This window comes from Bombina bombina, chromosome 5 (assembly GCF_027579735.1).
Source record: "Bombina bombina isolate aBomBom1 chromosome 5, aBomBom1.pri, whole genome shotgun sequence".
NCBI lineage: Eukaryota > Metazoa > Chordata > Amphibia > Anura > Bombinatoridae > Bombina > Bombina bombina.
Genome location: NC_069503.1, coordinates 274,126,690 through 274,144,659, shown reverse-complemented (window position 1 = coordinate 274,144,659; position 17,970 = coordinate 274,126,690). Strand labels below are relative to the sequence as shown.

General features: G+C 39.2%; 1 protein-coding gene across 2 annotated transcripts in view; it reads left to right on the top strand.

The window, feature by feature from the left end:
• The window catches only part of CROT (carnitine O-octanoyltransferase), a 417,214-nt gene that overhangs the window by 198,310 nt on the left and 200,934 nt on the right, over positions 1-17,970 (top strand). For both annotated transcript variants that reach the window (XM_053713997.1, XM_053713998.1), the window contains exons 7-8: positions 3,266-3,359; positions 3,437-3,562. In XM_053713997.1, coding sequence (XP_053569972.1) covers positions 3,266-3,359; positions 3,437-3,562 — 220 coding nt within the window. The remainder of the gene's footprint in view (positions 1-3,265; positions 3,360-3,436; positions 3,563-17,970) is intronic.

Sequence of the window (17,970 nt, the reverse complement as noted above, 5' to 3'; positions counted from 1 at the left end):
ATAACCCTGCCATATACTCATATTATTTGGAGAGTACTGCTAAGATTCTTATAAATATACTGACAGGGCTAACAAAAAACAGTAATCATGAGTGAAGTTGGATTTCTAGTTTGTACATATTGTTACTCTAAAGTTAGTTTGTTTGTTTTATTGATCAACATCCATTTGAAATGCCAAAAAATGACTACAAGGCACCCTTAAGCATATGGGATAATCTCAATAGTATCATTAATGAGATGCGAATATGTTGCGCAACCAATGGGTAGGGTGTGTAGGTTGGTTATGCATCGATAGACTTTGGATGAGAGTCAGAGCTTTAAGGCTGGGCATAGCTTGTGATAAAGGGACATGAAAGTCAGCATTAAACTTAAAGGGACATAAAACCCATAATTTTCTTTCATGATTCATATAGATCATACAAACAACTTCTTCCCAATTTACTTCTATTATCAAATTTGCTTCATGCTCTTAGTATCCTTTGCTGAATGAGCAGTAATACACTACTGGGAGCTAGCTGAATGCATATATGTGCAGCCACCAATAAGCAGCTTCTGAGCCTACCTAGGTATACTTTTCAACAATGGATACATAGAGAATGACTCAAACTAGATAATACAATTAAATTGGAAAGTTTTTTAAAATTGCATGCGTTTTCTGAATCGCAAAAGAAAAAGTTTGGGTTTCATGCCCCTTTAAAGAGCATGCAGTTTTAAGACTTTTAAATTGACTTCTATTATTAATTTTACTTTATTCTCTTGGTATCTTATGTTGAAAAGAATATGTACACATCCTTAGCAGCTGCAATGCACTACTGGGAGCAAGCTGGGAAGTGGTGGCTATACACATTTGTCTCTTGTCCTTGTCTCAGCAAACGTATTCAGCTAGGTTCCAGTAGTGTCTTGCTGCTCTGGAGCTAACTTTGCTGTCTCTTTAACCCATGCAGATGATTTAAACACATAATCAAACACCTTGAGACTTGTTAATAAAATATTCAGTTATGTGTAATGAAACATCTTTGCAATATACTTTCATTATTTGTATTGCCTCCTTTTCATGTAATTTTAGCTCTGAAAAAAGAGCAGTTTCTAATTCCCAGAACTTAAACTGTGCACCCTGCTGACTTCTCAAGGCTATAACCCTGCTATATATCTGTCCCTAATTGGGTCCAACTAATGACAACTGCAAAACAATGTACTCTTTTACTAACATATTAGCCGGGCTAGCCTTGCTTTATGAGGACTAAAGCCCAGATTGACTCCTCCAAATAAGGCAAATGGTTGGTGTTTGACTATTGATAACTAATTGCAGTAAAATGGATGTTAATTTGTTTTAAAAACATTAAAAAGACTTGGCTGATATATTGTTCTATAGCAACATAACAGATAGGTCTTGTAATCACAAGGTGCTACACAGTCTCTTTAAACACATTGCAAGCAGCGGCTCAGTAATAAAATGCTTTAAAATATTAGAGCATTTTTCTCCCTTTAACTGCCCTTTATACCACAGTATGCCAGTTTAAAGTTCTGCTCCCCAGTTTTAATAAATGTGTTGTAAAGCCATTGCTTGGGAACTAGAGGCAGGGTGTGGGGCTGTGCTAAATTTTACACAATGCGTTTGTTACTTAAAGGGACACTGAACCCAATTTTTTTCTTTTGTGATTCAGATTGAGCATGACATTTTAAGCAACTTTCTAATTTACTCCTATTATCAAATTTTCTTCATTCTCTTTGTATCTTTATTTGAAATGCAAGAATGTAAGTTTAGATGCCGGCCCATTTTTGGTAAACAACCTGGGTTGTTCTTGCTGATTGGTGGATAAATTCATCCACCAATAAAAAAGTGCTGTCCAGAGGTCTGAACCAAAAAAAGCTCAGATGCCTTCTTTTTCAAATACAGATAGTAAGAGAACAAATAAAAATTGATAATAGGAGTAAATTGGAAAGTTGCCTAAAATTGCATGCTCTATCTGAATCACTAAAGTAAAAATTTGGGTTCAGTGCCCCTTTAAGAATGTGCTCTCTGGTCTACACAGTGACAATGACAACCACTGCATTATCATTTCGAAATAATAAATTTAATTTTAGCTTTATAGCTAACATTTTAAAAATACACATACGATATATTAGAATGCTATGAAGAATGATATATTTAAAGGGACAGTCAAATCCAAAATAAACTTTCATGATTCTAACAGGGCATGTAATTTTAAACAACTTTCCAATTTACTTTTATTAGCAATTTTGCATTGTTATCTTGGTATTCTTAGTTGAAAGCTAAACCTAGGTAGGCTCAAATGCTAATTTCTTAGACCTTGAAGTCCCCCTCTAATCTGAATGCATTTTGACAGTTTTTACCACTAGAGGACATTAGTTCATGTGTGTCATATAGATATCATTGAGCTCACACACGTGAAGTTACCTAGGCGTTAGCACTGATTGGCTAAAATGCAAGTCTGTCAAAAGAACTGAAGTAAGGGTGCAGTTTGAAGAGGCATAGATACAATGTAATTTCAGAGGTATACTGTTACATTATAACTATGTTGGCTATGCAAAACTGGGGAATGGATAATAAAGGGATTATCTGTCTTTTAAATAAAATTCACATACTGAATTAAATTTACTTTTAGCTAGTTCACTAAAATGATCAATATCTTTCCTCTATATATGCCCCTTTAATAAAAAGCAAGGGAATACAAGTTACTATACGTATCTCAGAGCACTTAAGGATTTTGATTGGTGCATATGTTCCCAGATTGCCATCACTGCAACTTACAATAGACCTGTAGAGACCCATATTAGTTTGCAGTGAAATATCCCTGTCATTTACAGTTCACAAGCAGATAAAAGTTAAGATATTTTTTATTACACATACGTTATTTGAACTTTGGCATGGGATGTCCTGTTGTAGTGTTTATCTTCATTATCTGAACATAATAATTCATTAAGGGGAAAAAAAGCATTAAATCATTCTCCTTTTCACTGCACACAATGTCTCATTTCAGCATAAATATAGCAATGATGAATTTGTGTAACATAGAAATGTTCTTTTTGACAGCAGCTTAGAACCAAAAGGCCCATTGGGTCTGCTCTTATTTTTTATTTTTTTTACCGCATTTTTTAATCTGTTATTTTACATAGTTTATTTTTTAGATGTACTTTGTTGTTTACATTAAATTAAAGCACATTCATGCAAAAAGCTTTTATTTACTTAGCCTTTAAAACATGTTGTATGTTCAGTATAACTGATTTTGCTTTAATTCCCAAAGGCAACTTCAGAACATACAAAATAGATGCAGCAATGAGCCAAGGGGGATTGGACTAGCAGCTCTGACTACTGAGGAAAGAACATCCTGGGCACTGGTTGGTAAAATGTATATTTATTTATTTGTTTCACCTGTTCTTAATCTTCTTCAATGATGCACTTTTTTATTTTTTAGACTCGTGAACATCTGATTAACCTTGACCCCAAAAATGCATCACACTTGGAAAGGATCCAGAGCAGTCTGTTTGTGGTGTCACTTGATGATGCAAAACCTTATGGAACACCAGAAAATTACAGCCAGGTAACTAGTTACATGATACTTGTAAACTGATACCTTGAATGAGGAAAGAGCTGATTACGACTCTTGGCAGGGCCCTCTACCCATTTGATCCCTATACATTTTTCCTTGTATACCACCTATGTTTATAGCGCTGTGGAATCTGTTGGCACTCTACAAATAACCAATACAGGAATACCCCGCTTATACAGCGGGTTAGGGACCGGAGCCCCGCTGTAAAGTGAAAACCGCCTTAAAGTGAAACAAGGTGGTTTTAGCTTTCTTTTCACTTGCCAATGTGTTTAAAGACTTGAAAACATGTTTGAACTTACATATATTAGGGGTGCAATAGTGCTACGTTTAGTTTAACGCTAGCACTGCACAGTATTCAATTAGTATTCAATAAATACTGTACCTGTAAAATAGTGACAATTACTGTAGTAAAATTTGCCAGACTATAGCACTGAGACACAGATTGCACTGTAATGCTGTAAACAGAGTGAACTAAGCATAACAAAATGGTGCCAGTCACTTTTCTCGCAATCTCATGATGAAAACAGAACTTCAGCTCCACAAAGCGTTGTATTAGCGAAGCGCTGTAAAGTGAGGTATACCTGTAATAATAAAATAATAAAAATCAAAGAAAAAAACCTGATGTAGTGCACCTCCAGATGTTTTCTCTTGATCTCTAGGGGCAACCATGGAACCCATCTAAAAAAATTATACTCGTATCTACCACGTTTCACTGTAGAATCTGCAGTATTCTCCAGTTCAATGGATTTAGATTTTGTAGATCCTATTCTAGGAACAATAGAATAATACAAGGTTTTGGTAAAGGGATATTGAGATAAAGTAAAGCAGTGCTTTTGTATTAGTATATTGCTCTTTGCAAGCACCTTGGATTATTTTTTTTCATTTTTGAATTGATGTGCAATTCAAACATTTGTAGCCTCTAACACATAGATTATCAAAGGGACACTCAATCAAAATTAAACTTTCATTTTTCAGATAGAGAATGTCATTTTAAACAACTTTCCAATTTACTTCCATTAACAAAATGTGCACATTCTTTTTATATTTAAACTTTTTGAGTCACCAGCTCCTACTGAGCATGTGCAAGAATAAGTGTGTATGCATTTGTGATTGGCTTATGGCTGTCACATGGTACATGTATGCATTTGTGAATGGCTGATGACTGTCACATGGTACAGTGGGAGTGGAAATAGACATAACCTTTTAAAATTGTCAGAATTTTTTTTTACTATTCATTTGAAGTTCAGACTAAGTTCTATTGCATTGTCTTATCTTGCATTTGTTGATTATGCAAATCTACTGTGTTGACTGGTCCCTGTCTGATAGTCTAAGATTGAAGATTTGCTACTTTACTTTAAAGAACCAAATGAAGTTAAGAATATCGAAGTGGGGACGGGGACTTCTGGTCTTAAGAATAACTATGCAATGTTCCTCTATCCAGAGTGAAACTATTTGTTAAGAAATATAGCATTGGAAAAAGTGACAGGAATTATCAAAACATTTCCAACACAAAAGATTCTGGGACCAGATCACCTACCCATAGTACAATGGCAGAAGCTCATATATGCATTATGACAAAGCCAGGTAGATACCCTGATTAAACAGGCTTCATCAAAGTGCATAACAAAATAAATATCAAAGTATATGCTGCTTTATTTCATTTTTGCACCTAAACAAAATTTGAGTGTAAGGGATGTTTGAGGCTTGTTTGTTAGCCCTCAAGACAGAATGCTTTTAATAGGATCCTATGGGACCATCTCTTCACCACCTTATGCAGGTTTGGTTTTGGAGACCCCTACAAACTTTTAGCAAATCCTATACCTTTCATACTGGTTAATGGGGAGATTATAGTTTTATTCTTTGGGAAGACAGGGGTTTCCTCTATGACCTATATTAATATATATTGCGATAGTTGAAGGCATACTTTGAAGGCATTAAATAGATCAGGAGGTCCACTTTCCTATTACACAGACCACATAATACTCTTTGTACAGAACCCAGAACATAACATTCCAATAGTAGTACACATTTTTCACTCATTAGTGGGCTTAGTCTGAGATGTTCTGGCTTCACGGAGAACCAGGTAGAGATGAGATAACCTATCCCTCCCTTTTAGAATATTAAATGACAACATTAAAGGGAGATTAAACACTTTGAGATGGTAACATAATTTATTTTGTCCCCTTTTCCTGTAATTCCATTCTGAAATTGTGAGCTTTTCAGTTCCTGTTAGAAGTAGAAGTGCAGAACACTGTTATATTCCGACCCCCTCTGAGGAAGCGTTTTTTGTGAAACGTGCGTCAGGGGTCCTATTGGAGAAGCTTTGTCTCTCCATTATTTTAATCAGCTAAGCCTCGTTGTTAATAATAATTCAGTGGTAAACTCATTTCTTTCATGTAATTAGCAAGAGTCCATGAGCTAGTGACGTATGGGATATACATTCCTACCAGGAGGGGCAAAGTTTCCCAAACCTTAAAATGCCTATAAATACACCCCTCACCACACCCACAATTCAGTTTTACAAACTTTGCCTCCTATGGAGGTGGTGAAGTAAGTTTGTGCTAGATTCTACGTTGATATGCGTTCCGCAGCAAGTTGGGGCCCGGTTTTCCTCTCAGCGTGCAGTGAATGTCAGAGGGATGTGAGGAGAGTATTGCCTATTTGAATGCAGTGATCTCCTTCTACGGGGTCTATTTCATAGGTTCTCTGTTATCGGTCGTAGAGATTCATCTCTTACCTCCCTTTTCAGATCGACGATATACTCTTATTTATATACCATTACCTCTACTGATTCTCGTTTCAGTACTGGTTTAGCTTTCTACAAACATGTAGATGAGTGTCCTGGGGTAAGTAAGTCTTATTTTTGTGACACTCTAAGCTATGGTTGGGCACTTTGTTTATAAAGTTCTAAATATATGTATTCAAACATTTATTTGCCTTGACTCAGAATGTTCAACTTTCCTTATTTTTCAGACAGTCAGTTTCATATTTGGGATAATGCATTTGAATTAATCATTTTTTCTTACCTTCAAAAATTTGACTCTTTTTTCCCTGTGGGCTGTTAGGCTCGCGGGGGCTGAAAATGCTTCATTTTATTGCGTCATTCTTGGCGCTGACTTTTTTGGCGCAAAAATTCTTTTCCGTTTCCGGCGTCATACGTGTCGCCGGAAGTTGCGTCATTTTTTGACGTTATTTTGCGCCAAAAATGTCGGCGTTCCGGATGTGGCGTCATTTTTGGCGCCAAAAGCATTTAGGCGCCAAATAATGTGGGCGTCTTATTTGGCGCTAAAAAATAAGGGCGTCGTTTTTGTCTCCACATTATTTAAGTCTTATTTTTTCATTGCTTCTGGTTGCTAGAAGCTTGTTCTTTGGCATTTTTTCCCATTCCTGAAACTGTCATTTAAGGAATTTGATCAATTTTGCTTTATATGTTGTTTTTTCTCTTACATATTGCAAGATGTCTCACGTTGCATCTGAGTCAGAAGATACTACAGGAAAATCGCTGTCTAGTGCTGGAGCTACCAAGCTAAGTGTATCTGCTTTAATTTTTGGTATCTGTTTCTCCAGCTGTTGTTTGTATTGCATGTCATGACAAACTTATTAATGCAGATAAAATTTCCTTTAGTACCGTTACATTACCTGTTGCTGTTCCGTCAACATCTAATTTTCAGAGTGTTCCTGATAACATAAGAGATTTTATTTTTTAAATCCATTAAGAAGGCTATGTCTGTTATTTCTCCTTCTAGTTTACATAAACGTCTTTTAAAACTTCTCTTTTTTCAGATGAATTTTTAAATGAACATCATCATTCTGATACTGATAATGGTTCTTCTGGTTCAGAGGTTTCTGTCTCAGAGGTTGATGCTGATAAATCTTTGTATTTGTTCAAGATGGAATTTATTCGTTCTTTATTTAAAGAAGTATTAATTGCATTAGAAATAGAGGATTCTGGTCCTCTTGATACTAAATCTAAACGTTTAAATAAGGTTTTTAAATCTCCTGTAGTTATTCCAGAAGTGTTTAATCTCCCTGATGCTATTTCTGAAGTAATTTCCAGGGAATGGAATAATTTGGGTAATTCTTTTACTCCTTCTAAACGTTTAAGCAATTATATCCTGTGCCATCTGACAGATTAGAGTTTTTTTGGGACAAAATCCCTAAGGTTATGGGGCTGTCTCTACTCCTGCTAAATGTGTTACTATTCCTACGGCAGATAGTACTTCATTTAAGGATCCTTTAGATAGGAAAATTGAATCCTTTCTAAGAAAAGCTTACTTATGTTCAGGTAATCTTCTTAGACCTGCTATATTTTTAGCGGATGTTGCTGCAGCTTCAACTTTTTGGTTAGAAGCTTTAGCGCAACAAGTAACAGATCATAATTTTATAGCATTATTATTATTCTATAACATGCTAATAATTTTATTGGTGATACCATCTTTTGATATCATTAGAGTTGATGTCAGGTATATGTCTCTAGCTATTTTAGCTAGAAAAGCTTTATGGATTAAACTTGGAATGCTGATATGTCTTCTAAGTCAACTTTGCTTTCCCTTTCTTTCCAGGGTAATAAATTATTATCTCAACTGTTTCTGGAAGGAAGGGAACTTTTTTACCAAAGGATAAAAAATCTAAGGTAAATTTAGGTCTAATAATCATTTTCGTTCCTTTCCTCACAATAAGGAACAAAAGCCTGATCCTTCATCCTCAGGAGCGGTATCAGTTTGGAAACTATTTCCAGTTTGGAATATATCCAAGCCTTATAGAAAACCTATAGCCAGCTCCTAAGTACCCATGAAGGTGCGGACCTTATTCCAGCTCAGCTGGTATGGGGCAGATTACGTTTTCTTCAAAGAAATTTTGATCAATTCAGTTCTCAATTTCTGGTTTCAGAACATTGTTTCAGAAAGGTACAGAATTGGCTTCAGTTAAGGCCTCCTGCTAAGAGATTTTTTTCTTTCCCGTGTCCCAGTTAACACAGCAAAGGCTCAGCATTTCTGAAATGTGTTTTCAGATCTAGAGTTGGCTGGAGTAATTATGCCAGTTCCAGTTCTGGAACAGGGGCTGGGGTTTTATTTTATCTCTTCATTGTACCAAAGAAGGTCAATTCCTTCAGACCAGTTCCGGATCTATCAATATTGAATCGTTATGTAAGGATACCAACATTCAAGATGGTTACTGTAGGACTATCCTGCCTTTTATTTAGCAAGGGCATTATATGTCTACAATAGATTTACAGGATGTGTATCTGCATATTCCGATTCATCCAGATCACTTTTAGTGTCTGAGATTCTCTTTTTAGACAAGCATTACCAGTTTTGTGGCTCTACCGTTTGGCCTAGCCTCAGTTCCAAGAATTTTTTCAAAGGTTCTCGGTGCCCTTCTTTCTGTAATCAGAGAACAGGGTTTTGGTATTTCCTTATTGGACGATATCTGGGTACTTGCTCAGTCTTCTCATTTTCGAAGAATCTCATACGAATCGACTTGTGTTGTTTCTTCAAGTTCATGGTTGGAGGATCAATTTACCAATCAGTTCATTGATTCCTCCTACAAGGTTAACCTTTTTAGGTTTCTAGATAGATTCAGTGTCTATGACTCTGTCCTTGTCAGACAAGAGAAGTTTAACATTGATATCAGCTTGTCAAAACCTTCAGTCACAATCATTCCCTTTGGTAGCCTTATGCATGGAAATTTTAGGTCTTAGGACTGCCGCATCAGATGCGATCTCCTTTGCTCGTTTTCACATGCGACCTCTTCAGCTCTGTATGCTGAACCAATGGTGCAGGGATTACTCAAAGATATCTCAATTAATATCTTTAAACCGATTATACGACACTCTCTGACATGGTGGACAGATCACCATCGTTTAGTTCAGGGGGCTTCTTTGTTCTTCCGACCTGGACTATAATCTCAACAGATGCAAGTCTTACAGGTTGGGGAGCTGTGTGGGGGTATCTGACGGCACAAGGGGTTTGGGAATCTCAGGAGGTGAGATTTCCGATCAATATTTTGGAACTCCGTGCAATTTTCAGAGCTCTTCAGTCTTGGCCTCTTCTGAAGAGAGAGTTGTTCATTTGTTTTCAGATAGACAATGTCACAACTGTGGCATACATCAATCATCAAGGAGGGACTCTCAGTCCTCTGGCTATGACAGAAGTATCTCGAATTTTGGTTTGGGCGGAATCCAGCTCCTGTCTAATCTCTGCGGTTCATATCCCAGGTATGGACAATTGGAAAGCGGATTATCTCAGTCGCCAAACGTTGCACCTGGGCGAATGGTCTTCACCCAGAGGTATTTCCTCAGATTGTTCAAATGTGGGAACTCCCAGAAATAGATCTGATGGCTTCTCATCTAAACAAGAAACTTCCCTGGTATCTGTCCGGATCCCGGGATCCTCGGGCGGAGGCAGTGGATGCATTATCTCTTCCTTACAAGTGTCATCCTGTCTATATCTTTCCGCCTCTAGTTCTTCTTCCAAGGGTATTCTCCAATATTCTAAAGGAATGCTCGTTTGTCCTGCTGGTAGCTCCAGCATGGTCTCACAGGTTTTGGTATGCGGATCTTGTCCGGATGGCCTCTTGCCAGCTGTGGACTCTTCCGTTAAGACCAGTCTTTCTGTCTCAAGGTTCTTTTTTCCATCAGGATCTCAAAACCTTAATTTTAAGGTGTGGAGTTTGAACGCTTGATTCTTGGTCAAAGAGGTTTCTCTGACTCTGTGATTGATACTATGTGACAGGCTCGTAAATCTGTATCTAGAGAGATATATTATAGAGTCTGGAAGACTTATATTTCTTCAGGATGGTTTAGATAAAGGTTTGTCCGCAAGTTTCTTGAAAGACAAATCTCTGCTCTTTCTGTTCTTTTTCACAGAAGGATTGCTAATCTTCCTGATATTCATTGTTTTGTACAACCTTTGGTTCGTATAAAACCTGTCATTAAGTCAATTTCTCCTCCTTGGAGTTTGAATTTGGTTCTGGGGGCTCTTCAAGCTCCTCCTTTTGAACCCATGCATTCTTTAGTCGTTATATTACTTTCTTGGAAAGTTTTGTTTCTTTTGGCCATCTCTTCTGCCAGAAGAGTCTCTGAATTATCTACTCTTTTTTGTGAGTCTCCTTTTCTGATTTTGCATCAGGATAAGGCGGTGCTGCGAACTTCTTTTGAATTTTTTACCTAAGGTTGTGAATTCTAACAACATTAGTAGAGAAATTGTGGTTCCTTCATTATGTCCTAATCCTATGAATTCTAAGGAGAAATCATTGCATTCTTTGGATGCTGTTAGAGCTTTGTAATATTATGTTGAAGCTACTAAGTCTTTCCGAAAGACTTCTAGTCTATTTGTCATCTTTTCCGGTTCTAGAAAAGACCAGAAAGCTTCTGCCATTTCTTTGGCATCTTGGATTCTACTAGGTCAGTTTCTACTTCCTGGGCGTTTAAGAATGAAGCTTCGGTTGATCAGATTTGCAAAACAGCAACTTGGTCCTCTTTGCATACTTTTACTAAATTCTACCATTTGATGTGTTTTCTTCTTCTGAAGCAGTTTTTGGTAGAAACGTACTTCAGGCAGTGGTTTCAGTTTGAATCTTCTGCTTATGTTTTTTCATTAAAATTTTATTCTGGGTGTGGATTATTTTCAGCAGGAATTGGCTGTCTTTATTTTATCCCTCCCTCTCTAGTGACTCTTGTGTGGAAAGATCCACATCTTGGGTAATCATTATCCCATACGTCACTAGCTCATGGACTCTTGCTAATTACATGAAAGAAAACATAATTTATGTAAGAACTTACCTGATAAATTCATTTCTTTCATATTAGCAAGAGTCCATGAGGCCCGCCCTTTTTTGTGGTGGTTTTGATTTTTTTATATAAAGCACAATTATTCCAATTCCTTATTTTATATGCTTTCGCACTTTTTTCTTATCACCCCACTTCTTGGCTATTCGTTAAACTGAATTGTGGGTGTGGTGAGGGGTGTATTTATAGGCATTTTAAGGTTTGGGAAACTTTGCCCCTCCTGGTAGGAATGTATATCCCATACGTCACTAGCTCATGGACTCTTGCTAATATGAAAGAAATGAATTTATCAGGTAAGTTCTTACATAAATTATGTTTTTAGTTACAAGCCGAGCAGTATACTAGTAATGATAAGGATAATTTAATTATAGCCCTCTGATTGTAAGGGATTTATTTAGAACTATTAAGTTACTGTTGGCTGTTACAATTTAAATTTCTAATCTGAGTTTTAGAAATCATATGGGAATTTAAACCACAACTTGGCTTAGTGTTTTTAACATTAGCTTAAGCTATTATATGTGTGGCAGTTTTCTCCAACATAGGTGTGTCCAGTCCACGGCGTCATCCTTACTTGTGGGATATTCTCTTCCCCAACAGGAAATGGCAAAGAGCCCAGCAAAGCTGGTCACATGATCCCTCCTAGGCTCCGCCTACCCCAGTCATTCTCTTTGCCGTTGTACAGGCAACATCTCCACGGAGATGGCTTAGAGTTTTTTAGTGTTTAACTGTAGTTTTTATTATTCAATCAAGAGTTTGTTATTTTAAAATAGTGCTGGTATGTACTATTTACTCTGAAACAGAAAAGAGATGAAGATTTCTGTTTGTAAGAGGAAAATGATTTTAGCAACCGTTACTAAAATCGATGGCTGTTCCACACAGGACTGTTGAGAGGAATTAACTTCAGTTGGGGGAACAGTGAGCAGACTTTTGCTGCTTGAGGTATGACACATTCTAACAAGACGATGTAATGCTGGAAGCTGTCATTTTCCCTATGGTATCCGGTAAGCCATTTTTATTACAGACAGTAAATAAGGGCTTCACAAGGGCTTTTTAAGACTGTAGACATTTTCTGGGCTAAATCGATTCATATATAAACATATTTAGCCTTGAGGAATCATTTTAATCTGGGTATTTTGTAAAATAATATCGGCAGGCACTGTTTTGGACACCTTATTCTCTAGGGGCTTTCCCTAATCATAGGCAGAGTCTCATTTTCGCGCCTGTATTGCGCACTTGTTTTTGAGAAGCATGACATGCAGTCGCATGTGTGAGGAGCTCTGATACATAGAAAAGACTTTCTGAAGGCGTCATTTGGTATCGTATTCCCCTTTGGGCTTGGTTGGGTCTCAGCAAAGCAGATACCAGGGACTGTAAAGGGGTTAAAGATAAAAACGGCTCCGGTTCCGTTATTTTAAGGGTTAAAGCTTCCAAATTTGGTGTGCAATACTTTTAAGGCTTTAAGACACTGTGGTGAAATTTTGGTGAATTTTGAACAATTCCTTCATACTTTTTCGCAATTGCAGTAATAAAGTGTGTTCAGTTTAAAATTTAAAGTGACAGTAACGGTTTTATTTTAAAACGTTTTTTGTACTTTGTTATCAAGTTTATGCCTGTTTAACATGTCTGAACTGCCAGATAGACTGTGTTCTGAATGTGGGGAAGCCAAGGTTCCTTCTCATTTAAATAGATGTGATTTATGTGACACAAAATTTAGAGAAAATGATGCCCAAGATGATTCCTCAAGTGAGGGGAGTAAGCATGGTACTGCATCATCCCCTCCTTCGTCTACACCAGTCTTGCCCACTCAGGAGGCCCCTAGTACATCTAGCGCGCCAATACTCCTTACTATGCAACAATTAACGGCTGTAATGGATAATTCTATCAAAAACATTTTAGCCAAAATGCCCACTTATCAGCGTAAGCGGGACTGCTCTGTTTTAGATAATACTGAAGAGCATGAGGACGCTGATGATATTGTTTCTGAAGGGCCCCTACACCAGTTTGAGGGGGCCAGGGAGGTTTTGTCTGAGGGAGAAATTTCAGATTCAGGGAAAATTTCTCAACAAGCTGAACTTGATGTGATTACATTTAAATTTAAGTTGGAACATCTCCGCGCTCTGCTTAAGGAGGTGTTATCCACTCTGGATGATTGTGAGAATTTGATCATCCCAGAGAAACTATGTAAAATGGACAAGTTCCTAGAGGTCCCGGGGCCCCCAGAAGCTTTTCCTATACCCAAGCGGGTGGCGGACATTGTAAATAAAGAATGGGAAAGGCCCGGTATACCTTTCGTCCCTCCCCCCATATTTAAAAAATTGTTTCCCATGGTCGACCCCAGAAAGGACTTATGGCAGACAGTCCCCAAGGTCGAGGGGGCGGTTTCTACTTTAAACAAACGCACCACTATACCCATAGAAGATAGTTGTGCTTTCAAAGATCCTATGGATAAAAAATTAGAAGGTTTGCTTAAAAAGATGTTTGTTCAGCAAGGTTACCTTCTACAACCAATTTCATGCATTGTCCCTGTCACTACAGCCGCGTGTTTCTGGTTCGATGAGCTAGAAAAGGCGATCACTAGTGATTCTCCCCCTTATGAGGAGATTATGGACAGAATCCGTGCTCTCAAATTGGCTAATTCTTTCACCCTCGACGCCACTTTGCAATTGGCTAGGTTAGCGGCGAAAAATTCTGGGTTTGCTATTGTGGCGCGCAGAGCGCTTTGGTTGAAATCTTGGTCAGCGGATGCGTCTTCCAAGAACAAATTGCTTAACATTCCTTTCAAGGGGAAAACGCTGTTTGGCCCTGACTTGAAAGAGATTATCTCTGATATCACTGGGGGTAAGGGCCACGCCCTTCCTCAGGATAGGTCTTTCAAGGCCAAAAATAAACCTAATTTTCGTCCCTTTCGTAGAAACGGACCAGCCCCAAGTGCTACGTCCTCTAAGCAAGAGGGTAATACTTCTCAAGCCAAGCCAGCCTGGAGACCAATGCAAGGCTGGAACAAGGGAAAGCAGGCCAAGAAACCTGCCACTGCTACCAAGACAGCATGAAATGTTGGCCCCCGATCCGGGACCGGATCTGGTGGGGGGCAGACTCTCTCTCTTCGCTCAGGCTTGGGCAAGAGATGTTCTGGATCCTTGGGCACTAGAAATAGTCTCCCAAGGTTATCTTCTGGAATTCAAGGGGCTTCCCCCAAGGGGGAGGTTCCACAGGTCTCAATTGTCTTCAGACCACATAAAAAAACAGGCATTCTTACATTGTGTAGAAGACCTGTTAAAAATGGGAGTGATTCATCCTGTTCCATTAGGAGAACAAGGGATGGGGTTCTACTCCAATCTGTTCGTAGTTCCCAAAAAAGAGGGAACGTTCAGACCAATCTTAGATCTCAAGATCCTAAACAAGTTTCTCAAGGTTCCATCGTTCAAAATGGAAACCATTCGAACAATTCTTCCTTCCATCCAGGAAGGTCAATTCATGACCACGGTGGATTTAAAGGATGCGTATCTACATATTCCTATCCACAAGGAACATCATCGGTTCCTAAGGTTCGCATTCCTGGACAAGCATTACCAGTTCGTGGCACTTCCTTTCGGATTAGCCACTGCTCCAAGGATTTTCACAAAGTTACTAGGGTCCCTTCTAGCGGTGCTAAGACCAAGGGGCATTGCAGTAGTACCTTACTTGGACGACATTCTGATTCAAGCGTCGTCCCTTCCTCAAGCAAAGGCTCACACGGACATAGTCCTGGCCTTTCTCAGATCTCACCGATGGAAAGTGAACGTAGAAAAGAGTTCTCTATCTCCGTCAACAAGGGTTCCCTTCTTGGGAACAATAATAGACTCCTTAGAAATGAGGATTTTTCTGACAGAGGCCAGAAAAACAAAACTTCTAAACTCTTGTCAAATACTTCATTCCGTTCCTCTTCCTTCCATAGCGCAGTGCATGGAAGTAATAGGTTTGATGGTAGCGACAATGGACATAGTTCCTTTTGCGCGCATTCATCTAAGACCATTACAACTGTGCATGCTCAGTCAGTGGAATGGGGACTATACAGACTTGTCTCCGACGATACAAGTAAATCAGAGGACCAGAGATTCACTCCGTTGGTGGCTGTCCCTGGACAACCTGTCACAAGGGATGAACTTCCGCAGACCAGAGTGGGTCATTGTCACGACCGACGCCAGTCTGATGGGCTGGGGCGCGGTCTGGGGACCCCTGAAAGCTCAGGGTCTTTGGTCTCGGGAAGAATCTCTCCTACCGATAAATATTCTGGAACTGAGAGCGATTCTCAATGCTCTCAAGGCTTGGCCTCAGCTTGCAAAGGCCAAGTTCATACGGTTTCAATCAGACAACATGACGACTGTTGCGTACATCAACCATCAGGGGGGAACAAGGAGTTCCCTGGCGATGGAAGAAGTGACCAAAATCATTCAATGGGCGGAGACTCACTCCTGCCACTTGTCTGCAATCCACATCCCAGGAGTGGAAAATTGGGAAGCGGATTTTCTGAGTCGTCAGACATTACATCCGGGGGAGTGGGAACTCCATCCGGAAATCTTTGCCCAAATTACTCAACTGTGGGGCATTCCAGACATGGATCTGATGGCCTCTCGTCAGAACTTCAAGGTTCCTTGCTACGGGTCCAGATCCAGGGATCCCAAGGCGACTCTAGTAGATGCACTAGTAGCACCTTGGACCTTCAAACTAGCTTATGTATTCCCGCCGTTTCCTCTCATTCCCAGGCTGGTAGCCAGGATCAATCAGGAGAGGGCATCGGTGATCTTGATAGCTCCTGCGTGGCCACGCAGGACTTGGTATGCAGATCTGGTGAATATGTCATCGGCTCCACCATGGAAGCTACCTTTGAGACGAGACCTTCTTGTTCAAGGTCCGTTCGAACATCCGAATCTGGTCTCACTCCAACTGACTGCTTGGAGATTGAACGCTTGATCTTATCAAAACGAGGGTTCTCAGATTCTGTTATTGATACTCTTGTTCAGGCCAGAAAGCCTGTAACTAGAAAAATTTACCACAAAATATGGAAAAAATATATCTGTTGGTGTGAATCTAAAGGATTCCCTTGGGACAAGGTAAAAATTCCTAAGATTCTATCCTTTCTTCAAGAAGGATTGGAGAAAGGATTATCTGCAAGTTCCTTGAAGGGACAGATTTCTGCCTTGTCTGTGTTACTTCACAAAAAGCTGGCAGCTGTGCCAGATGTTCAAGCCTTTGTTCAGGCTCTGGTTAGAATCAAGCCTGTTTACAAACCTTTGACTCCTCCTTGGAGTCTCAACTTAGTTCTTTCAGTTCTTCAGGGGGTTCCGTTTGAACCCTTACATTCCGTTGATATTAAGTTATTATCTTGGAAAGTTTTGTTTTTGGTTGCAATTTCTTCTGCTAGAAGAGTTTCAGAATTATCTGCTCTGCAGTGTTCTCCTCCTTATCTGGTGTTCCATGCAGATAAGGTGGTTTTACGTACTAAACCTGGTTTTTCTTCCGTTTGTTGTTTATTCTGGTAAAAGGAGAGGTCAAAAAGCAACTTCTACCTCTCTCTCTTTTTGGATTAAAAGCATCATCAGATTGGCTTATGAGACTGCCGGACGGCAGCCTCCTGAAAGAATCACAGCTCATTCCACTAGGGCTGTGGCTTCCACATGGGCCTTCAAGAACGAGGCTTCTGTTGATCAGATATGTAGGGCAGCGACTTGGTCTTCACTGCACACTTTTACCAAATTTTACAAGTTTGATACTTTTGCTTCTTCTGAGGCTATTTTTGGGAGAAAGGTTTTGCAAGCCGTGGTGCCTTCCATTTAGGTGACCTGATTTGCTCCCTCCCTTCATCCGTGTCCTAAAGCTTTGGTATTGGTTCCCACAAGTAAGGATGACGCCGTGGACCGGACACACCTATGTTGGAGAAAACAGAATTTATGTTTACCTGATAAATTACTTTCTCCAACGGTGTGTCCGGTCCACGGCCCGCCCTGGTTTTTAATCAGGTCTGATAATTTATTTTCTTTAACTACAGTCACCACGGTATCATATGGTTTCTCCTATGCAAATATTCCTCCTTTACGTCGGTCGAATGACTGGGGTAGGCGGAGCCTAGGAGGGATCATGTGACCAGCTTTGCTGGGCTCTTTGCCATTTCCTGTTGGGGAAGAGAATATCCCACAAGTAAGGATGACGCCGTGGACCGGACACACCGTTGGAGAAAGTAATTTATCAGGTAAACATAAATTCTGTTTTTTTCATTGTTCTTTTTACGTTTTTTTAATAAAGATTTAAGTATGCATGTGTAAAATTTATAATTTAAATGCTGACTGTGATCTTTAGGGCATAGCTTTAAACTGACACACAGATAAGATATACAATTGTATATAGTATGCTCTTATTACAATTACTTTGTTAGTTGTGTTCTGCTTTTTCTCTTGTTAAGTGTATCCAGTCCACGGATCATCCATTACTTGTGGGATATTCTCCTTCCCAACAGGAAGTTGCAAGAGGATCACCCACAGCAGAGCTGCTATATAGCTCCTCCCCTCACTGCCATACCCAGTCATTCTCTTGCAACTCTCAACAAAGATGGACGTAGTAAGAGGAGAGTGGTGTA